The sequence below is a fragment of the Canis aureus genome, chromosome 29 (genome assembly GCF_053574225.1).
Source record: "Canis aureus isolate CA01 chromosome 29, VMU_Caureus_v.1.0, whole genome shotgun sequence".
Taxonomy (NCBI): Eukaryota; Metazoa; Chordata; class Mammalia; order Carnivora; family Canidae; genus Canis; species Canis aureus.
The window spans coordinates 27,594,041-27,617,726 of NC_135639.1; the positions used below are offsets into that span (position 1 = coordinate 27,594,041).

The 23,686-nt window shown below is 50.7% G+C and overlaps 1 protein-coding gene across 1 annotated transcript; it reads right to left on the reverse strand.

Annotated features, from left to right (window-relative positions):
• Positions 1 to 2,998: 2,998 nt before the first annotated feature.
• KAZALD1 (Kazal type serine peptidase inhibitor domain 1) lies at positions 2,999 to 7,345 on the reverse strand. Its single transcript, XM_077877925.1, has 5 exons — positions 6,492 to 7,345; positions 5,541 to 6,097; positions 4,235 to 4,395; positions 4,007 to 4,154; positions 2,999 to 3,832 (listed from the first exon to the last, which is right to left on the reverse strand). Exons 2-5 carry the CDS (start codon positions 6,043 to 6,045, stop codon positions 3,741 to 3,743), a joined length of 906 nt encoding a protein of 301 aa, XP_077734051.1. The 5' UTR covers positions 6,046 to 6,097; positions 6,492 to 7,345; the 3' UTR covers positions 2,999 to 3,740.
• Between the last annotated feature and the right edge of the window lie 16,341 nt (positions 7,346 to 23,686).

A 23,686-nucleotide genomic window follows, 5' to 3' on the forward strand; every position in this document is an offset into this window, starting at 1 on the left:
GCCCCTCACACGTGTGGAGAGTTACACACATATGTGCACATAATCATGTAAACATGCACATACATAATTAATCTAAGTATACATACATTCTCATGCACATGTTACAAGAGAACGTAAGCTCTGTAAGGTCAGGGACAATGTGTTTTCCTGTGATGCATTTCCAGTTCCTATAGCAATGTTGGCACAGGACAAATATTTGTTGAGCTAACAGCACATAATGGAACACACACTTGCAAATAAATGTATACATACAGCTATATACACTTATAACAATACATCCATATATACAGTGCTTATGGACACACATGTATACATGTATCCATGTGGTTATCCACACGCACATGTGCTTTTAGATAATCCACATGTATAACACATGTTATAATATAGTATATACATATATATACACCTCATATATAATGCATGCAAGCACACACATAACTAAGAACATATTGATATTACATATATATCACACATAGATGCCACGTATATATTACACACACGTGCACATTCACATACATAAATAAATACAAACGGAAGCATCTTTTTACTCAAATTTTCCCAATTTAACTGTCTTAAGGCCCCCTGGCCCGGGCCTGGCTGCTACAACCAGAAATATCCACCAGATGGCACTCTTTTGCCACTTCCCGTACTCCCAAGTGTTGCCAGAGGTGTCGCCAGAGCTGTCGTCCCTTTCGGCCGAGGTGGAAAACGCGGAGCCGGTGTACCCCAGGTTTTCCCCCTCACTCCCTTACGCAGCAGGACGGTGGGCGTGCCCTTGGTCCCCAAAGACTGCAATCTCGAGGTTCTCCGAAGTCGGGCTCATCCCTTCGGGCCTCCAGGCTTCTGTTGGAGGGGTGGACTCCCCTTGGGGGGGGGGGCAGTTCTGCTCAGTCCTCAAATCCACCCTCATTCACCAGTGAGCCAAAAGTTGGGCTTCACCCGGACTCCATCGGTTCAGAACAGCGCAGCTCAAGGACCTTTACTAGGAGCCTTCCTAGTAATAAGCAGATTCCTCACTACGGCGGACGAGGGAGTCAGGGTCATTTGTACACACGTGGCGCCCACACACCTGTACACACAGCCCCCCAACCTCGGTGTACTCCCGACATCTCGCCCTGGACGCCCAGCCGGGGGGTCAGCCAAAAGCGGAGAGAAGGGCCAGACCCTGGGACCTAGAACCCTCGGCTAGGGAGGAGCTGGTCCCGGTTAACCCCTCCTGCACCGGTACAGAGTTGACTCGGGGTCTCGGGTTCGGAGTCGAAGTGCATTCTCTCATCTTAAGCAAACCACTTAAAATCCCGGAGATGGGAGAAGTAGGGTGGGACACTCAGAGTCAGCTCTCTTGGAACCTCACACTTCGGGTGTGAGCAACCTCGAACGAAAAACGCAGGCAAGGCTGGAAAACCCGTGAGGGAGGTGAGGCCGAGAGTTCTGGCAGCGGCTCAGCATCCCCCCCTCTTCCCCTCTCTTCCCCCGGGAGCAGCGGGAAATTATTTATTAAAACATGCCCGCGCACTCATTTATTTGCGGTGAATAATCCTCGGCATCGCAGCGCGTTTATTAAACCTTTCCCGTCCCTGCATTACTTTAATAATAAATCGCGTGTCACTTTCCAGCGACGTTATTAAAGCCCGTCCGCGGAGCAGAGACGGGGAGGGGGCGGGGGTGGAGCAGCAGGGATTCCTTGTATTCCAGGCTCTGCGGCCTGAATCAGCAGGGCCGGGAGGGGGTAAACTGAGGCTACAGAGAGGCTGCATTTCAATTCTCTACAAAGTCTGCAAAAGCGATCAAGGAGTACGGACTCCCGGGGGTGCTTGTGATCCCCTCGGGTAGGGTTCCGTCTCGGCTCCGCAGGCGGGCACGTGTTATCGACAGACCCGCCAGGGGGCGCCTTCGAGCACAGCTGGGCGAAGCCCCTAGCCAGGGTCGCAATCCCAGGCTGCCACAGAGCCCAGACCGCGTCCCCTCCTTCAGCGTGGAGCCGACCTCCTTCGGCCGGACAGCACGAGCCCCCCATCCTTGGCACAGGGTTCAAATCCCTACTGCTGCTTCCGCGGTGGTCTTGGAATTCGCCCCAAGTATCCAACCTGCTCGAGCTGTCGAGCGCAGTTCCTGGGGCCTCCTGGCTCCAGACAGGACTAAAGAGCTGTCCTCTGGCTCAGCCTCTGGAGGAGCCCTGCGGTTCTGCGGGAGGGACTGCCAAGCCCTCGGGTGAGGATTCCGGACCACGCCCCTCCCGAGAGCCCGGGCTCCCTGCCTTGGGCCCCAGAGGACAAGCTCAGACACCCAGCCAACTGCAATCTCTCCTGTGGTGGCGCCAGGCTCTGGGCGTGGCCCCGGCGCGTAGGAGACTGTCGCCATCCATACACTAGATCTTGGCCTCCTGAACTTAAGTTTTCATTTTCTGCTTCAGTCAGTCAATAAACACTGAGCCTCACCCAGGCTAGGTATGGCCAGCATGGAGAGAGATGTGGGGAATGAAAAACCGGCTCCTGGACGGACCCCCAGCCAGCTAGGTCACAGTTGGCAGCTGAGGAAACAGGCTTACCTGACTTTGCTTGGTTGCAGCAGGGCAATGGGTGGATTCCAAGTGGGAATCCTAGGGTGCAGCCCATGCTCATGGCCCAGAGTCTCCTCTCGTTCATCCAGTATGTGCTTTTACACTGGGGTTCTACCCACATAGACCTGGTTCCCCACTCTGCCTGGGGCGGGGACCAGAGTGGGTTGAACAGAGGGGCAGGCAATCTAACTAGTCCAGCCCAAATGGAGTGCAGACTCGAAGAATACCCTCCCTCCAACCAGATGGCTTCAGACTTCCTCCCTAGAGGGCAGGGTAGGCCCCAGCTCAAGCTTCCTCTCTGTACATCTGGCAGGCATGTGCTTAGAGAGCAGGACCTACAGCTTCTGGAAGCCAGTGTCCTACTACCATGGGAAGCCTCCCAGGGAAATGCGGTCTTCGTGTGCACACCTGCATGAACCACCTGTGCATCTGTGTGCCTCAGTTTGTTCATAAATCTTTATTGTGTGCCTACTGTGCCTAGTCTTGTGCTAGGCATTGTCCAATACAGAGTGGTATACGATATGGTGCTGGGCCTCACAGAGTTTCCAGAATGACAGGAGAAGTTAGGCATGACCAAATGCCCATTTTACTGCGCTGGACTAAACCATGCTCCATTATGCTTTTCCAGACAACAGATGCCCAATAGCAAAGAGGACTGCAGTTAGTAAATGCAATTGGAACTTAGGTGAGGGGGGGGAATTTCTAGATGAGTTTTGAGGAAGGGTAAACCAAGGCTAGGCAAAGGTTAGGGACTAGGACTAGAAAAACAACAGCAGGAGCCGTGGTGAAGGGTAGTTAAGAAGACTGGCTGAGCAGGGCTAGAGGGAGGGCTGTCAGAAAGAAGAGGATCCTAGCTGCCTCTTTGTGTCTGCTCTGCACCCCATAATACTCCCACCCACCCTGGGGATTAGCAGGCAGCTGCTGTCTTCTGCCCGGTTGGTCCACACTGGAGATTGTCCTGGCCAGGGCACCTCCTCCATGGGCCCTTCGGCTTCCCACCTCCCCTATCCTTTACCTCTCTCCTTACTCTCCTCCAACTTTTGTCTCCCTACTTAACCACCACCAGGTCTCCTCTATTAAGGGCATGAAAGCAATTAAAGAGCCCTGCTCCCCCTTTTAGGTCTTTTCAAGAGCAGGGATGAATACTATCCCCCCATCCCCATAGGCCAGGGATCCAGACCTAGTAATAATCTTCTCCCTCTTCACTCTCAACCTCCTCAGGAACCAGATGCAGGGATGGCAGCTGGGGGAGGCCTGTGGAGTTCAGCTGGTCTGCAAACACATGTGGGCAAAGGGGAGAGAACAGAGGGGCTGTCAGTACCCCCAGGCTATGAGAAAGCCATACCTGCCTTTTCACCCACATACACATACACACAGGGATACACATTCAAGAGCCTGAATCCACCCTTAGGCCCCCAGCCCCCAGAGCCCAGGGCTCCCCCTTACCTGGTGTGAGCACTGTCAGGCTAGCTGGGGCCTCCACCTGGCCCAGAGCATTGCGAGCCAGGCAGCGGTAGATACCCTCATCGCTGGGACGCACAGCCTGGATCTGTAGCCAGCCTGTCACCTCAAACCTCTGGGGTCCACCCCTGAACTAGAGCCAGAGGAGGAGTCAGCAGGGTCTTTCTAGGGGGACCCTGGGCTGCCCAAGGAGGCCTCTGCTCCCTATCCTACCTGCACTGAGATGTGGGGATCATCCCCTGGTAGCTGAATGTCCAAGCCGTCCTTCCTCCACTCGATGGATGCCATGGGGTATGCAAACACCTCACAGCCAAAGATCACGTCCTGCCCCGTCACGTTCCAAATGTCATATGGGTGCAACACGATCTGAGGCTCTAGGGATGGAGGTGGGAGGCCTGAGAACAGCATGGCACACCTGATCCAGCAAGAAGCCCGCCCATATGTGTATGAACCATCATGGATATGTTTGTGGGGAAAGACAATAAACACTGAGGTAAGTACACATCCATAAACATGGCATGACAGATACACACCGGTACATAGAAATGTAGGTACAGGTACACACAACGTACAAACTCAGAAATGGAGAGGTACATGCAGACAGGATGCACAAACAAGCACACAGATCCACATCCCAGGTTGGCAGCCACACTCTATCCCCAATTGCTCCCCTGTCCTCATGCCACCCTTGAGGCCTCCATCCTGCTCTACTTGGTTACCAACACCTCCCCCTTCCCTCCCCCCTTCCTAACTAGGTCCAGTTGCCAAAGACCCAGAGAGCAACCCTTCCTCCACACACACACTTAGACAGGGGATTGGGGTGGAGGAGGGGGGTTCCCACGTGGGAAAGGCAGAGAACCTGAAACCAGATCCAGGCAGCAGGCAGAGAGCCTGAAGTTGTGGGGTAAAATCTTGGGACCCCGCCGGTGTTTGTTTTCCTGGCAGCCCCAGCCAGGCCAGCTCAGCTCCCTCAAAGGGGCTCAGGAAGTGAAAGTGAAGTAATGCTGCCAAAGGAAACCTGAGGCTTGAATGGCCGTCAGCAACCCCTGGGACGGCAGGGAGGAGCTGGAATCGCCCCCTCCTTCACGAATCCAGAGGCACCGAAAGAAGAGAAGGGAGGTGGGCGGACTGGGCTAACAGCTCGCTCCACTACGAATCGAATTGGAATCCGCCCAAGAGAAACCATATTGCATCTTTCTGGAACCCAAGTCTCCCTGCCTGGGCTCCAGCGATCTGGACAAAGTCTGGGAGTCTCTTCACTCTCAGTTTTGGGACCAGCCATTGGCTCTGTGCCCGCCAGGTCTGGAGCTTTCTCCAGGGCACACAGCTTATGGACAGAACTCGGACCCGCACCTTCAGGCGGCGGGCTCTGCCAACCAGCTGCGAGAGCCGGCTCTTACACTGGACTCGAGGCCTCGTCTTTTCCGCTCCGCTGGCCAGAGACCAGTTCAGTCGGAGGTCGGGGAGCAATGCCTCGAGTGCCCCAAGCGCCGGGGGTAGGCCCCAGGGCCGCGCGTACCCGATTCGCAGGGCCCCGGGTGCGCCACAGTGAGGTTGGCGTCCGGCCGAGCACGGGCCGCCTCCTGCAGGCGGCAGATCTGCGCGTAGGTGCGGCCGTCGGATCCGCAAAGCGGGCGCTGCGAGCGGCAGGCACACAGAGGCTCGGGAACCTCTCCGCGGCTCAGGTCGCCGCCTGCGTCCAACCGGCACTCAAGCTGCTCGCCGCAGCGCCCATAGAAGTGGGCGCTGGGGTCCAGGTCGCAGAGCTGGCCCTCGAGGTTGGCGCATTCCCAACAGCAGCCGCACGCGTCGCGCACCCGGCCGGCCAGGCAGCCCCGCGGCGCGGCGCAGTCTTCTGGCCGGCAGGGAGCGCAGCCCTCGCCCTCCGCCAGCAGCCGCAGCCAGCCGCGCCGCAGGTAATCGGGGCCTGGGGACGGCCGCGCGCCTGTCGGGGGCGGCGTCCGTAGCAGCAGCAGCAGCAGTAGCGAGGGCAGAGCCAGGGCAGCAGCGGGTGGCGGTGGCATGGTTAGCTGGAAGCCCTGCGAGCACTCCGGGCATCAGCGCGTTCGTGGCACCCTGCCAGGGAGGGAAGCCAGGTCAGGTCAGAGAAAACCTCGCTGTTCCTTGTACCAAAGTTTGACCCGAGCACTGCCCACCCTCCCCTGCTTCGTTGGAGTCAAGTCGATCCTCCACAACAGGCCTGGCGACTCTCTAGGAGTCATCCAGTTATTGATTGGGCTGTGTTTCTGGGGTTGGGGAGAAATGAGAAGAAAGGTAACAAAGCTCAAGCACCAGCGCACGCGCGCGCACACACGCACACAGACACACCCCAGCAGCAGCACCACTTGCCATCCAACTCTGAAGCTTCCTGCCCTAGAGGTGGATGGGAATGGATGGCCCCAGAACTGAAAAATTGTTATCAAGGGTGGGAACAGGGAAAGAGTAATGCCCTGGGGCAGAGCCCACTCACCTGGTGTCCAGGACTAAGCCCTTCAGGGCAGCCGTAGCTCCAGTCCGAAAAAGCAGGCGGTGGAAAGAAAGCAGAGGCCAGCAACCGGCTGGGCCTGGCAGCCACCTCTGCTCCGGCGGGAGGATCTCTGAGAGAACCCACGGCCTTGCAGTCGGAGAACAACTCCTCCGCCCCCTCTCCCCGCCTCTCGACGTCGAACACAACCCCCTCCCTCCAGGTCTGAAGCTGCCAATTTTATGCAGCCGCACGGGACCCTTCTGGGCCACTTCTCTAGCTGGGCCAAAGTCACAGTGAGAAGTGGGGAGCCGTAACCGGACACCGAAGCTCGGAGAAAACTCGGGACAGGCTGGGGTGGACGTTGGGAGTACGGGATCTGGGGGGTGGCTGGGAAGCTCGAAGAGCTGCGTGAAGGTCTGGGACTTGTCCCATCGGACTTCACAGCCCCTGGGGTCTGCTAGAACGGCTGCATAATGGGCAGGAGGTAGGAGCTCTGGTGCCAAGTCGGCGCTCCTGGAGGGCAGCGCCAACCAACGCAGTCTCCCCGCAGCCCAGGGCCGGCTTCCTGGGGCTATCGAAGGCTTCTTGTCCATCCAGCTTCCCTACCAAGGCGCTGACCAGAGACTTGGCGCTTACATCTGCCACCCCACAACTGGCCTCCTCCACCCTCCCCACATCCGGCAGGTGCTTCAGCCGGCGGACAGCCGGTGATTATAGAGGTCCCAGGCGACTAGCAGCCGCAGGGAGAGGTGGGCGGGGCGCCTCCCCAGCGGACCTCGCTCCGGGTCGGGATTACAGGTTACATTTGCATTCGGTCTCGCGGCCGCCACCGGCGCCACCGTGGCACTTCGGGCTGGGGGCGGGGAGGAGAGCGTTCCTGGAGGCCCGCCCGCCCGCCCGCCTTACCGGGGGTCTGCCAGGCCCCGCCCTAGCCTGCCCCAAGCGGCTTACAGAAGCCGCGCTGCGGTTCAGTTTGCAGGGGGTGGAAACTGAGCTTTGCAGCTGGGGAGGTGACGGTACTTAGCAGTCTCGGCCCAGAAGGACCTGGCCCCCAGCCGAGCGGCTCGGACGCGGGCCTCCTGAGCAACCCCCTGAGTCCAGGGCGGGCGACTCCGCATGCGTACTGGAGGCCCGGAGCGTCAAACTCCTGGATGCGGTCCAGGACTCCGTCTCCGGACCTGAACTCGGACAAGCCCTTTCACTTAGGGGTTCCCTAGCAGCACGCACACCACTACTGGCCGGGAGGCTCCGACAAGGTGTGCGAACACCGATACACAGTCACCCTCGTGTCCAAAACTCAAGAAGGACTGGGAGTGAACTTCACGCGAAGTCTCGCAACTGTCGCGAGAATCAGAACAGGAAGTCAAGGAAGCCGCGCAGGAGAGGCCCGCGGGTTTCAAAGCAGAACAAGAAGGGGCGGAGCCCGCGATAGCTGCCAGTCGTGGACAATCCCGTGGCCTTGGGGCCATCTGAGTTGACCTGGAGCAGAAGTGCACTGTAGAAGAACTGCAGGAAGCCTTGAAAGAAAACAGGGGAAGGGAGGGTAGGAGGGAACTTGAACGTGGAGCCAACAGAGCCACTCAAGGAGGTCTCTGGCTCTGAATTACAAAATGCCTGGAGGGTGGAGATCACTCCCAGTATACTGAACGGAAGGGGATTTCATAAAGAATTATTACTAGTTTCTAAGACTCAGAGCCAGTATTTAAACAACAAACTCCCCAGACCTAGAAACTCTTCACTTACCTCACTTTATTGTAGCAGATTGTTTACTTTTCAGTCTTTGCTGTACTCTAAGCCGTATTAGGAATCATGCCTAACGCTTCCCCGTATCTTGTGCACCTAGCCCTGCGCCTGGCGGCACAGTAAATTCTTGGTAAATATTTGTGGATTAAATGTGAAAGACTTCCTGTGTGTGAAAGTCAAGTTTAATTTGGATTTTCAGAGTCGCTGATTGAAGGCTGGATAGACGGGGAACGAGCGCCCTCTGGTGGGCCTGCGGTTGGTGACAATAACGACCGTGCATACAGTAGGCACCAAAGATGTTGACTCTACAGATCTTTTTTCTTTCTTTTCTTTCTTTCTTTCTTTCTTTCTTTCTTTCTTTCTTTCTTTCTTTCTTTCTTTCTTTCTTTCTTTCTTTCTTTCTTTCTTTCTTTCTTTCTTTCTTTCTTTCTTTCTTTCTTTTTCTTTCTTTCTTTCTTTCCTTTCTTCCTTTCTTTCCCTCTCTCTTTCTTTCTTCCTTCCTTCTTTCCTTCCTTTTCCTTTCTTTTCGATTTTATTCATTTATTTGACAGAGGGAGAGAATAAAGTGGGAGGGGGGTGGTGGCAGGGAGAGGGAGAAGCAAACTTCCCTAGAGCAGGGAGCCCATCACTGGCTGGATCCCAGGACACTGAGATCATGACCTGAGCCAGAGGCAGCCACTTAATGGACTGAGCCACTCAGGTGCCCCTAGATCTACTCTTACTAAAGATTTGTTCCAGGGAAAACACCACATATTGTAAAAATATTTTTAGAAAGGAATTTTTTTGCAAGAGACAGTTTGCAAGTCTAGGTATGTTCCCAGATCCTCATTATCTGACACTATCCATTCAGACTGCAAAAGACTTTCAGTAGCATCTATTCTCATACAGTTTTTGCATATTCATACTTTGAAATATTGGCTCAGTTTGGGTCATGAAAAACTGTTGGACCATGAGAAAAGGTTTCTCTAGTTTAGATAATGTGAGTACTGCAACGAGAGAAACCAGGTGGCAGCATCCTTTGCATCTAGATGAGGGAGACTAGATTCAGATGAAGAGAGTGAAGTTAAAATTTCTTGAAGAACAGATAGTCCTGCCTCTTCTCCCCACCCTTGACTATAGATGCTTGTACTGAGAGAGAATGAGATATAGAATGTAGTTTGCTTTCCACTGTGAATCATAGTCTGGAGTTCACAAGTTATAATATCTTCACTTTCTTTCAGCCACTGATCCATGAAATAATTGTTAAATATAATGACAGAATGAAATGGGTTTTAGACAGATGGGTAGCATAGGATGAAACAAAGTGTAAAGGATCAGTGTGTAACTTGGTAAGAAATTACTTGAGAGAACCACACATTCTAACCTGTCACTTTATGAACCCTGTTTTGACACACCTGGTGGAAAATAGTGGGGTTGCAGTTTTAACGAAGAAGTGAAACAAATGATCCAAATTGACTCATTAGAGATGGACACAGAGGAATTGTGCTTCCTGTGAACATTAGAATCACAAGTAAAAAAGAATCACTTAGGGGTACCTGGGTGGCTCAGTGGTTGAACGTCTGCCTTCGGCTCAGGGCGTGATCCTGGGGTCCTGGGATCGAGTCCTGCATCAGGCTCCCCACAAGGAGTCTGCCTCTCTCTCTGTGCCTCTCATGAATAAATAAAATCTTTTTAAAAAAATCAGCATAGAGGGATCCCTGGGTGGCGCAGCGGTTTGGCGCCTGCCTTTGGCCCAGGGCGCGATCCTGGAGACCCGGGATCGAATCCCACGTCGGGCTCCCGGTGCATGGAGCCTGCTTCTCCCTCTGCCTATGTCTCTGCCTCTCTCTCTCTCTGTGTGTGACTATCATAAATAAATAAAAATTTTAAAAAATCAGCATAGATAATTAAGATGGAATAACTTACAGATACCTACCATAGGTGAATTTAGCTAAGTGAAAAATGTGTAGGAAGATAAAGTTAAGTGAAAAGGAGAAGCATATAGATACTGTTTATCATATATATCATCAATAAACGCCCTAAGGAAAAAAAAAGACACCCTAAGACGGGTGCCTGGGTGGCTCAGTTAAGCATCTGACTTCCACTCAAGTCATAATCTCAGATTCCTTGGTCTGAGCCCTTGTTCATACAGCTCCCTGCTGGGTAGGGAGTCTGCTTGTCTCTCTTCCTTCTCCCTCTACCCCTCCCCCACCTCGTGCTCATTCACGCTCTCTCTCTCTCTCAAATAAATACATAAAATCTTTTTTTTTTAATTTTTTAATTTATTTATGATAGTCACAGAGAGAGAGAGAGAGGCGCAGAGACACAGGCAGAGGGGAGAAGCAGGCTCCATGCACTGGGAGCCCGACGTGGGATTCGATCCCGGGTCTCCAGGATCGCGCCCTGGGCCAAAGGCAGGCGCCAAACCGCTGCGCCACCCAGGGATCCCCATAAAATCTTTTTTTAAAACACCCTAAGGGACACCTGGGTGGCTCAGCGGTTTAGCGCCAGCCTTCAGCCCAGGGCATGATCACGGAGTCCTGGGATCAAGTCCCGCGTCGGTTCCCAGCATGGAGCCTGCTTCTCCCTTTGCCTGTGTCTCTGCCTCTCTCTGTGTGTGTCTCTCATGAATAAATAAAATATTTTTAAAAAATTAAAAAACACCCGAAGACAATTTGGAATGAGGCAAATGGTTCTGTATAATGCTTACGATACCTTTATTTTATAAAACTCTTTTGTATAATAAAAAAGTAGAGGCTATTTTTGTAGAAAAATTAGAATGTTAGGATGAATTTAGAAAGATGGGACAGCCAGGCAGGAAGATAAACATTATTATTCAGCTACAAATGTTACCAAATGAAAACTGGAATACCTAGGAGACTAGCTGTCTGGAATACCTATAAGCATTAAGTCAGACTGAATGAGCTTTAAGATGTGCAGAACAAGATCAGCTGAAAATTTTTTTAGTTTATTTTCCTATATCCAAGGAGACAACTCTCCCCACCGCACCCCCCAGTGTCCCATCTACCTTTGAGATGGAGACTGTAGCTCCATCTGACTGGACAATTTGACCATATTTTGTATTAATGAACTTAGAAAGGATAAATCATAGTTATCTAAATATAGACTCTACATTTCTTGCTCTCTCTCTCTTTTTTAAAAGATTTGATTTATCTACTTATGAGGGGGGGGGCACAGAAAAAGGCAGAGGGAGAAGCAGGCTCCATGCGGGGAGCCTGATGTGGGACTCGATCCCGGGACTCCAGGATCACACCCTGAGCCCAGGCGTCCCTCTTGCTCTCTTTTTGTTTTTAACCTTTTTTTGAAGTATAACAGATGTGCACAAAATAGAGATATAATTCCATTAATTATTACAAAATGAATACTCGTGATCATCATCTAGGTCAAGAAATAGAACATTGTTAACTCCCATAAACACCCATCATGTCCCATCACAACCATTAATCTCTCCATTACCCCTTAGATAACCATTTCTAACTCTCTTTTAATTTTACCTGGTTTTTACTTCTATGTAAATTGCAATACACCTAGGAATGGAATTGCTGCATCTTGTGATATACATGTATTCAACATTAGTAGTTATTACCAAAACCATTTTCCAAAGTAATGCTATCAATTTGCATAGTCACCAGCAATTAATGAGAGTTCCCGTTGTGCCGCATCCTTGCCAACACTTGGTATTGTCAATCTTTTATATTTTAGCCATTAAGTAAATATTTTAGAGTCTAATATTCTTTTTTTAAAAAAAGATTTTATTTATGTATTTATTCATGAGAGATACACACACAGAGAGAGAGAGAGAGGCAGAGACACAGGCAGGAGGAGAAGCAGGCTCCATGCAGGGAGCCTGACCACAGTGGGACTCAACCCTGGGTCTCCAGATCACACCCTGGGCTGAAGGTGGCGCTAAACCCGTGGGCCACTGGGGCTGCCCTAGAGTCTAAGATTCTAAGATGGCCAGTCCACAAGGATTCCTCCCCTGGCTTTTTAAAAACTATTTTGAAATAATTTAACATTTGCATAGAAGTTTCAAAAATAATACAGAAAGTTCCCATATACCCTTTACCCACCCTAGCCCAATGATAACATTTTATACTACCATACTATAATTATCAGAACTAGGCATTGACCTTGCTACAATACTATTTTTTAAAAAGATTTATTTATTTTAGAGGTGGGGAATGGGTTGGGAAGAAGGGCAGAAGGAGAGGGAGAGAGAGAATCTCAAGCCAACTCAGAACTGAGCCCAGTGTGGGGCTTGATCCCACAACCCTGAGATCATGACCTGAGCCAAAATCAGCAGCTGGATGCTTAACCATCTGAGCCACCCAGGCACCCCATATTGTTACACTACTATCAACTACTAACCAAACTATGGACATTATTCAGATTTCACCAGTTTTTACATGTATCCATATGGTATATGTGTTTATAATTGAAATTTTATCATATGTATAGATTTGTGTTAATGTGAGGTAAATAAATGGGTCTTCTGGGGGATATGAGAGACTAAAATTCATACCAAGGGAAAAAGCTTGTGGAATCTATAATAGTAGACCAAATGTCATTTAATACATAAGTTGTTTTTTAAATTAATATCAAAAGTCGTCGAAGGGGGCACCTGGCTGACTCAATCAGTGGAGCATGAAGCTCTTAATGTTGGGGTTGTGAGTTTGAGCCCCACACTGGGTGTAAAGATTATATAAAAAATAAAATCTTATAAAAAGTCATTAAAGGGAAAGGAGGCTAGTTGTCAGGAAAGATAAATACACATTTTCACAGTCTATACCTACCTGTTGGGGGCAGCTGTGGGCAAGGGTAGAGCCCCAGGGTCACCGGTTGAAGTCAACTCTTCATTATGGCATACTTAGAAGGAGATTTGGTGATGGCAAGTGATGTTCTCTGACGTGGCAGGTTCTTCCACCTCACCTTGCTTTTTAATTGAAGACAATTTTCTGTGAGGCCAGTGAGACAACTTTCTGCTAGCACTTCTACAGTAATTCCTCATTCCTTCTACCATGATCTTATATGTCCAGATGATTCCCAAATTTCCATCTCTGGCCGAGACTTCTCTCCTGAATATCACACCAATATATTCAAACTGATGAATCCACTTCTAATATTTTCTTCCAAGAAGCCAGGGAAGAAGGCCCTAAACAGCTTCAGCCTGCATATATTTATGGCTCCCAGGAAAAAAGCATCAATATATTTATCACATTTTATTGACTCTGCTTGAGTGATATGCTCAATAAGAATTAATCACATGGCCAAGGCCTGGCCGTCCTGGAGCACAAGTCTCCCCCTATAGCAGATACAGTCAGTGCCCCACCCATTTATCCTTGACCACACCAAACTTTACCTGCAGAGAGTTCCTGTACAATCTCATGAGTCTCTCTGCCTAAGGGAGGCCTCTGGGCCCTAGAGTGAGTTGAGGTAGCAGGGCAGAGTTAACTCAAGAGCAAGCCATAGCCCATGAGGGCCAGGATTTGAAGGATAAATACCTCTGCTTCCTGTCCTTTCAGTGGGATAATTCTGTATCCTGTCCAGTCTTCCAGAGGGCCCCAGTTACCCTCCAGTGGTAACTCACTCACTGATGCACTCTTGATTTGCTTTTCCTCCCTCCCCTTCTCTCTCACTGGGAGAGGGTTTCCAAATAAACCCTTTTTTCTGGGAAAACCTTGTTTTCTGGGAGGGTTTCCAAATAAACAACTTCTACTCAATCCTTGTCTCAAGATGTGCTTTCTGAGGAACCAAGACTAGGATGACCCCTGTAAAGGCACTCCGTCTGAGAGCCCCATCAAGACCATGTGACCAAGAAAAGATCTTGGACCCCAAACTACATTCATTTGTGACAGTATTCTTTCTCACATCCCACTTTCAACCTTTACTTTTAAGATACAACAGTTCAGTGGTGGCTTCTGTGAGAAGTTGGACAATAGGTTAACATCCAAGACTCCTCTGAACTGGCTATTTCTCTGAAACCAAGGAATAATCTGGAAAATTTATCCTCAGAATTCTGAGGAAGAAATGGTGAGATGTTTTCTCAAGGGCTGATGGAAGACAAAGAGCACTATTTGGCACAAACTCCTTGGCTTGTAAAGAACCACACCACATAGAGAACTCTGGGCCCCTGGGACACCTGGGTGGCTCAGTGGTTGAGTACCTGCCTTTGGCTTAGGTCATGATTTTGGGCTCCTGGGATCAAGTCCCATATCAGGCTCCCAGCAGGAAACCTGCTTCTCCCTCTGCCTATGTTTCTGCCTCTCTCTGTGTCTTTCATGAAAAAAATAAAATAAAATCTTTTTTAAAAAGAACTCCAGACCCCAGGTGAGGATCAGAATATGTTGAGTATAATTCTGGGCAGAGAACAACTGCCATCTCTGGTCAGTGTGGGCAACTCAGCATGAACAGAACAAACATGTTAAAAGGAATAGGCTGTAAAGAACAAACATGAGGCTCAGCATGAATCTCTGAGCATGTTCAGAAGTACCTAAGCCTTACGTGTCAAAATGCTTAGCCACATGAACCCCAGATGCCTTTGTGCATTTTCTACCCTTTTCCCCAAAGGTAAGGTACAGGAAGAGAGGTAGCGGATCACGAGAACTGTGCCTAGCAAACCTCCTGATTGAGGGAGACCCAAGCGGGGAATTTTTAAAGTAGAATCACACTGAAATTGGGCTCAAGCAAGGTGTCCAAGGAATGCCTGGGTGGCTCAGCGATTGAGCATCTGCCTTCATCTCAGGGCGTGATCCCAGTCCTGGGATCGAATCCCACATTGGGCTCCCTGTGAGGAGCCTGCTTCTCTCTCTGCCTATGTCTCTGCCTCTCTCTCTCTGTCTCTCATGAATAAAAATCTAGAAAGAAAGAAAGAAAGAAAGAAAGAAAGAAAGAAAGAAAGAAAGAAAGAAAGAAAGGTGTCCAAAATGGCACTTTAAACAAAATTGTGATCTTCAGCGTCCTGAAGCTTGATTTATTTTTTAAAAGCATTTTATTTATTTATTCATGAGAAACACAGGGAGAGAGAGAAGCAGAGAAGCAGGCTCCATGCAGGGAGCCCGACGTGGGACTCGATCCCAAGACTCCAGGATCACACCCTGGGCTGAAGGCAGGCGCTAAACCGCTGAGCCACCCAGGGATCCCCCTGAAGCTTGATTTAATGTCACACTACCCTCTACAACCTTTCTTAAAGAATCTGGATTCATCACAAGAGAGGACTGCTGTGACCCAGGTCTTGTGCTTCAGGAGCTGCCAAGTGCTAACTCTGGCCCCAGCCACTGGCAGCATCTGCAGTGGGTGAACGCTAAGCAGGCCCTGCAGTGTAGAAAGGGCCTCACAGAAGTTCTTACTTTCACATTGAATCTAGGCTTCCAGGCAGCTTTGCCAGCAGCTGTGACCTACCTAAACCTCAGTTTCTTCTGAGAAATGAGGGTGAATTCAGCCTTCAGACATGTTGTATTTGGCACAATGTTTTTGAGTTTTTAGATAGTTGCCAATATTTCCGTAGTGAGAACTTTTATATAAAAACTCAGAATTTGGGGGCCAGAGTCATCAGGCCAGGATGTTCAGAGAAGCCTAAGGGAGAACTCCCAGCTGCTCTTAATGCTGAGATCGGGAGGTAAGAAAAGTCAGAGCTAATATCAAGCTGTTGGTGCTGCCAAAAAATAAGACTTTTTTTTTTTTAAAGAAGAGAAAACCAGGGGAATTTGGTCCACCTAGCAACCATTGAAGATAAGTCCTGGCCGCTGTTTTAGGTGGGGCTGTTCCTCTCTGGCTCACCACAGTCCTGATGATGGGACCAACTTCTATAATTTAAGATTTCTGCCTGCCCCTGTAGCCTTGCAGTTATGATCCTTGACCTAGAGGATTCTTTGGCTCTAATTCACAACAGCAACAGCTACCATTTAGCAAATGGTTCCAATGTGCCAGGCACTGTGGCCAGAAATTTACATTACATGAGCTTCTTTCACACCTACGGTGGCTTATAAAGTAGGATTATTAACCTCATTTTTTAAATAAGAAGACCGAGGTTCAGACCTGTAGGTAAGTCCACCCACTGTCACACCAACTAGTAAGCAACAGAATTAGGACTTGAACCTGGGGCTGCTTAGGTCCAAGGCATGATTCTAACCGTCACACATCCTGACACTATCATTGTTATCTTTGTCAGCCTAACATCGGTGCAGCTGGAATCAGTCCTTGTAGCTGCAATCAGAACTGCAGCGGGTGGTTTATAAATGTAAATATTCCTCTACAGGAGCCAAGGCTTAGAGATGCAGGTAAGCATGTCCCCAGTGAGCAGAAAATCAGGAGGTGGGAGGTGATGGGGCACATCCTTGGTTATAGCATCTGAGGCCAAAGTGCTTGGTGATTAGTATCAAGAGAAGACAAAAGAGGGGATCCCTGGGTGGCTCAGCGGTTCTGCACCTGCCTTTGGCCCAGGGCGTGTGTGTGTGTGTGTGTGTGTGTGTGTGTGTCTATCATAAATAAATAAAAATAAATCTTTAAAAAATTATTAAAAATAAAAGAAGACAAAAGAGATGAGCTGGGGCTGTGAGGAGGGTGGGGGAAGGCAACTCAGTCTCCTGAGAGGCCGGGACCCTTGAGAGGCCTTGGGGAGAACCTCAGCATCTCTAGTGCTGAGACAGGCAAGTAGAAGGGGAGAGAGTTATGGCAGATACCTGAGCCGCTGCTGTTGGCAGTAACTCTCCTGGCTATGGGTGCTTGGGGTGGGGGCTGTGGTGAGTGGAAATCGGGTGTCTATCTGAGCTGGAGGGGGGGGCAATGTGAGCCTCTGAGCCATGGAGCTTAGGGGTCCCACCCAAGGGGTCCCTTCTTTTTGCCCCTCTCCCCTCCTTGTCTGAATGGTCCGTGATAACCAACCGGTTCCTTTGCGGGAAGCAGCCCAGCTACTTACCGGAAAAAATAGGATTGAAGACTTTCTTAGGTGCAGCAGTTTACCTAAAGCCTCAGGACCGCCAACCCCTTGCAGTTTGGCAAGGCCGTGAGAAGGACAGGGAGGAAAGGACCCGTGCGGAGGCCCCGCACCTCGGCGCGGGGTTCCGCCGCGACTTGCCTGGCCGGGTGGGTAGCAGGGAGGATGAGGCGCGGGCAGGCGGCGAGGGCACTGCGCGGTTCCGCGGCCCAGTCGGGGGACCGGCAAGAGCCCAGAACCCAGCGCCCTGCCGAGGATCCCGCAGCCAAGGCCTGGAGCGCCCCCTGCGGAGACCGAGAACACCGCAGGCAGGTGACCGCGCGGTAAGAGGCCGGCGGAGGGAGCTCGCCCAGCCCGGGAGCCGGGTGCGCCCCCATCCCACCTGCGCGAGGGCACCCCGCCCGGGGGAGGAGGGGCGGGAGTCCGAGGCAGGTCGGATTCCCAGCCAGCTCTCTCCTCACAGGAGGCGGCCCATTATCCGGCGTCGTTAAAGAGCAATTAGATGGAAATTAAGCCGAGAACAAGTATTGATTATCTCATTAAGGCCGGGGGAGCCCGCTCTGTCGGTGAGAGTTTACTGCCGCTCACCCCATTATCTGCAAGGTGAAAGCCTGCGGTCATCAAAACCCAGTGAAGTATCGATCTTACCCCTATCCCCAAACCCAGTCCCTGGCCCTCCCGCTAGTGTGTAGGTTCTAGAGAGGTGACAGGGCGTGGGGTGGGGGGGCAGGGTGTGATGAGGTGGAGGATCTCAGGCCCCCACTCTCTGGGTCTTAGCACTTTCTCTGAGGTTCCTTTCATTTTCTGCTTCTAAATCATTATTCCCCCCCCCCCGCCCCCTGGGGCAGTTAGCGGGGGTGGGGGGGTGGTGGCACAGAGATAGTTCTCATCTCTCTAGGGTGGTGGAGGGGGCTCTCCTAGTTTTACATCCAGGAAAGATAAACTAAAGTTGAAACAACCTCAAGTTTTTGCCCCTGTCGACACAGTGTATAGAGTGTCCCTGGGCCCCAAAACTCTTACCCTGCAGGGAGGCGGAACGGCTCAGTTCCATCTCCATCTCCAAAGGAAGAGATACTTGGGATCACCGCCAAGGCCCACCAAGGCTTAGAAACCTCAGAGTTCAGAAGGGACTGCCCCAGGGTCCCAGATGATGTGACTTTTGGATAAAAATCACAGCCTGTTAGAAAAGTTTTCATCCTGGTTTTGCTTCTAGCTAGCTGTGTAACCTCAGGCAAGTTACTTGCCCCTTCAGGCCACAGAGACCTCAAAAGGATGGGATTGGAAGAGTTCTAAAGCTCCTAGACCCTCAGACACAATAATCTGTCAAACAAAGTGTGCTGAGGTCAGGCTGGCAGTCCTCCCGGGTACAGCTGTGTGCCCAACCCCTGCCTGCCCCCCTCCCCAGGAGCTTATGCCCTCAAGGGGAAGAAGACACTGAACAGGTAATCATGGAAATAATTAATAAGTTACAATTACAATATGAACGAGAAGGAAGAGTGCAGGTGCTATGAGGCTGTTTAAGAAGGGAGCAGAGGGAGCTTGCGCAGGAAGCAGAGGTTTCAGGAAAAACACAGGGAACGCCTGTTGCCCACTAACTCATTCAACACACAATTACTGAAGGCGCTCCAGAGCCCATGCGGAGCAAAATGATGGTCCCTTCCCCCTGGAGTCCGCAGTCCAGTGAGGGCGGCAGACATCAATGATATAATCATACAAAGGTAAAAGCACACGTATGGTACATATGCTGAAAAATACGGTGGAGCAATGATGGAGAATAGGAGGAAGATTGACCTGGGGAAGAGAGGGTCAAGGAAGCCTCTCCGAGAAAGCGATGGTCTGTCCAGTCGTTAAGATCAGAAGTCTTTCAATCAAGTCTTTAGGAAAGCTGAGGGAGTTCCCAGGAGAGGGCACCTCCCTCCCCAACTCGCCTAGCCTTGGAGCCGCCTGGGGCGAAGACCCAGCAGAGAAAATATGACTCCGGTCTCTGACACTCCCGACCCCATTGTGGGGCTCACCTGAGAGTTTCAGGCGAGCCCAGGGGAAGAGGGGAAGGAGGCGGAGGTAGGGCTGGTGGAAGGAGGGCTGGCGGCGGCAGGTGGTAAGGCCGGCGCACACCAAGTTGGCCCGAGCCTTGCGTGCGGCGCTGCTGCGATATCTGGGCTCATCTCCCTGCCCCGGAGCCGGGCAACTATTAATCTTGGTTGACGGTTTCTAATGTCCTAATTGGGAAGTGGGGAGAGCGGCCCAGTCCGCCCTAAAGGTAGAAGCGGCTAATGGGCCTCTTCATCACCGCCAGGAGCGGGTCCCCGGCGGAGCGCGAGGGGCGCTGCAGCAGGTGAGACGTGGGGCTGGCGGCCGCCCTTAATGAAGCTGCCCGGCCGGGCTGCCCGAGCTCCCGGGTGTGTGTGTGTGTGTGTGTGTGTGTGTGTGTGTGTGTGTGGCGATTCCAGGGGTGAGAGGGCGGTTAGCTCCGCCGACTGCGGGGGCTCACCTGGGCGCCCTTTACCTGAGGAGGCCTCCTGGGGCGCAGTGCTGGAGTAGGTCTGGGTAAATACGGATCTTTTCAGAGGTGACAGCAGTGGGACGGGATATGGGGGGCGGAGGGGTCGCGCTGCAATAAGCGAGGGCCGAGCACAAAGTGGGTGCTCCGAAATGCTGCTGAAGCACAAGGCCTGTGTCCGACGTGTGCAGGGCAGAGATGTTAGAAGCAAGTGTGAATTCGCAGGCTTCCGCGACCTTAATGACTCCAGGGCGCCTTGTCTTTTCCTTGCCGCGCTCCTGCCCCTCTGTGACTCAATTTCCCTTCTGGAGCGGGCTTGTGAGCTCCTGGCCCTCCAACTCTCAAGCCCACCCACCCCCCTCCCCAGCATACCCTCGCGGGACCTTAGCTAACCTGGTCCTAATACAGTCCCCCTCACCCACCCCACGTGGCCGAAACTGCCAGGGGGTTGGTGGCGGTGGCGCTTGGGCGCACCCAGCCGGGTTGGCGCCGCTCTTCCCCTCCCCTGGGAGCCGCTGCGTCCGGGAGCCGCGGCTTCTCTGCGGGCTTCGCTGTCTCTCGCTCGCTGTCAGCCTCTCTCCCGCCCCCTTCCCCCTCCAGGCGCCTCAGAAAAATATTGTATTCTCACCTAATCCTGTTCAATTACAGCATAATAAAACACATAATAAAAACCTAATTCATTTTTCTCCCGCGCCCCCCATCTCCCGGCATCTTCTTGCTCGGGATTAAAAATTTGTCTTCATGCTTGTGGCACCGCAGCCCCGGCGCCTCTGCATCTTTAATGTATGAGCCGGGGAGCTAGGGACCCTCCGGTTCTGCCGTCCTCGCTCCGGGAAGGCGTCCTCCAGTCACCGGAGGATGCGGGCGGGGAAGGAGGGAGAAGCGCAGACCTGAGTGGAACACCACTGGCAGCCACCCACCCCTTCCACGGGATGGCTTGGGGCTCAAAGGCCCCCAGATTTCCAGGGGCGGGGCGATAGCTTGTTGGTCCGGTCCAACAGACCCAGTGTGACCTCCAGGGGGCGCAGCGTGGGGGCAGGTCCCGGGGACCGACTTGACTTAGGAGACCCGGCTACCTGATGCAGAGCAGAGCCGGGCGTTGAGGGGCCCCAGCGTCCTCAGCCGCGGTTTTCTCCTTTGCCTCTGATCTCAGCTGGCCCGGCCAAGACGGCTCTGGCTTCTAAGTTTCCACCACCCTCCCCAGTCCCTAGGGACTCTCTATCACCCTCTGATCACATTGTGAACAACCTGGATCACTGAAACAAGATTAAGACTTCCCACAAAGAATTATTAAGAATTCAATAAGAGAAAATTTCCTACAAAGGCACAGTATCTGGAGTTTACAGAGGGCAGATCTGAGACCCATTACACTCCAGTGATATCCCCTCATGCCTTCATTTCTTCCCTCATGCATTTAGGGCAAGGCTTCCCAACTTTCTAGAATCATAGAACCTTTAGTTTTCCAGTAATTTTTTCACAGCGCCCTAGGCTAAAAGAAATGTCTAATAATTCCCTGTAGGTACTTAGGTCCAAGCAATTTAGTATGCCTCTTTTGTACCTGCTTGAAAAACGAATACACATACATTGGGGTGAGGAGAATATATTTTTTAAAGGTTTTATTTGAGTGAGAGACAGAGCGAATAGGAGGGAGAGAGAATCTGAAGCAGATTCCCTGCAGAGCATAGAGCCCAACACATGGCTTAATCCCACAAGATTACAACCTGAGCTGGGACCAAGAGTGAAATGCTTAACCGACTGAGCGACCCAGGTGCTTCAAGAATATTTTTATGTAATTCTTTTTTATTACTATTATTACTTTTAAGTAGGCTCCACATGCAATGTGGGGCTGGAACTCACCACCCCACGATCAAGAGTTGCATGGCTACCCAGTGAGCCAGCCAAGCACCCCCATTTTTTTGTAGTTCTTAACCTTCATTACTTATTAATGGGATGTTGCACCTGTTCAGATCTGCATAACTTCTACTAAAAACTCAGAATCAGCTTGGATACTGCCACCCTCATTTTCTGTGCCACATTGACTTTTGTGTAGTTCTTGCTATTTTTTTTGGTACAGCAATAATAAAAAATGCACTTTTGCGAAGACATTGAAAATAATGCAGCAGAATCTAATTTTGAAACTGAACCTGAGTTAGTAGTTCGTGCAATGTCCAGCAGATGCAGAGTATTGTTGGGTTCCTCTCAAAAACTGAAAATATCCTGTAGCAGTCTTGCAAATTCACTGTGGTAGTCTGGGATATCTGAGTACACAGTTTGGAAACCACAGATTTAGGGAGTCTGCCTGTTTCCTTTACACAGCAAGCCTCTTTAGTGGTCTTGGAAAGTTTGGGGCAATTGAATGGAAGTCACCTGATTTAGCCAAAGTTCAAGAAAAGAACTTGAATCTCGTCCACGACTCAGGGGTCAGATGTAAGCAGATGAGTCTGACAGCCTGGGGGTTTAGGTGTCAGAAGGCAGCTTGCAGAAATGGGGCCTGGAAAGGAAATCACTAGCAGTGACAAGCAGGTCCAGCAGGAAGAGCCAGGCTCAGCAGAAGACCTGAGTATCATAAAAAGGAATGCTTCTAGGTATATTGTAGGGTGATATTTAATCCTTACATCACTACTACCCAACATCTCCCCACCCCATTGTGCCTTGGTGCCCTGGAAAACAGGCCATGAAAATGAAACTATGTGGCCAGAGGCCCAAGCAACTTTGCTGGGGGGCCACACAGTAGGAGCTGGACAAGAATAAGGTGAAGGTGTCTCCTTTCCAGCATGCCTCAAATGATGGCAGCTCAGGGCCAGCCCCCAAGAAGCTGCAGAGATAGGGGGTAGGTCAGCACCACGGGAAACTAATTGCCATGGGAAAGAGGAATTGAGATGTGCAGAGAAACAGACAAGAGAGTTGGAGACAGTGGCTCTGATTACAGGTGAGATGCTCTTTCCCTCACCCCCTTTCCTCTGGGACTCCTAAAGAGACACAGAAGAGAGGGAGCTAAGTTCCTCCTCCCACTAGCCATCATATGTAGGGACATGTCTAGGAAAAGAGCTTTATGCCTGAGGGACTTTTCACACAAGGTTCTGTTATGCCTCCCTGTGAGGGTATGCTCTCCCATCCTCCAGGGCAAAATCACTAAGGATGTGAGCCATTGCTTCCTTTGTGAAAATGTGACAGGTTTGCTGAGGAATAACACGGAGAACCACTGTGTTAGTGATCTGAGGATCAACACATAAGTGGAGTTTAGGGCACTTTGCATTCCTTGTTCATTTATTCAGCAAACATGTATTGAGTAGTTACTGTGAGTCAGGCAGTTTTATAAGTGTGGTGAGCATAAAAAAAGTGATGCTATGAGCTGTTTTTTTTTTTAAACAACTAATTTTTCTTTTTTTTTTTCTTTTTAAAGATTTTTATTTATTTATTCATGAGAGACAGAGAGACAGAGAGAGAGAGAGAGAGAGAGTGGCAGAGACACAGGCAGAGGGAGGAGCAGGCTCCATGCAGGGAGACTGACATAGGACTCAATCCCAGGTCTCCAGGATCACACCCTGGACTGAAGGTGGCGCTAAACCGCTGGGCTACCGGGGCTTCCCTTGGGCTGTTGTTTAATGAGTATAGAGTTTCAGATGTGCAATGAAAAAGTTGTGAAGATCTGTTTCACAACAATGTGAATATACTTAACAACTGAATTGTACACTTATAAATGGTTAAGATGGTAAATCTTGTGTCATGGTTTTTTTTATTGCATTTTTTTAAAAGGGAAGCTATGGTGCCTGCCCTTAGGGGAAGTTTCATTTAAACTGGAAAAAATCCTCTGTTTAGGACCAATAATAATACAGGCTGTAGTAAATATCAATCATGGTGATTCCCAGCTCAGGGTAATTGCCCTACTTTGGGAACAGCCTCAATCATAGAAGTAGATTTGAAGTAAAGATGTCCAATGTCCTTGTAACTTGACCCTGACCTCTAGCCACCTTCTAGGAGACAACTGATCTAAGCTGATTTCTGAAACTTTTTTTTTAAAGA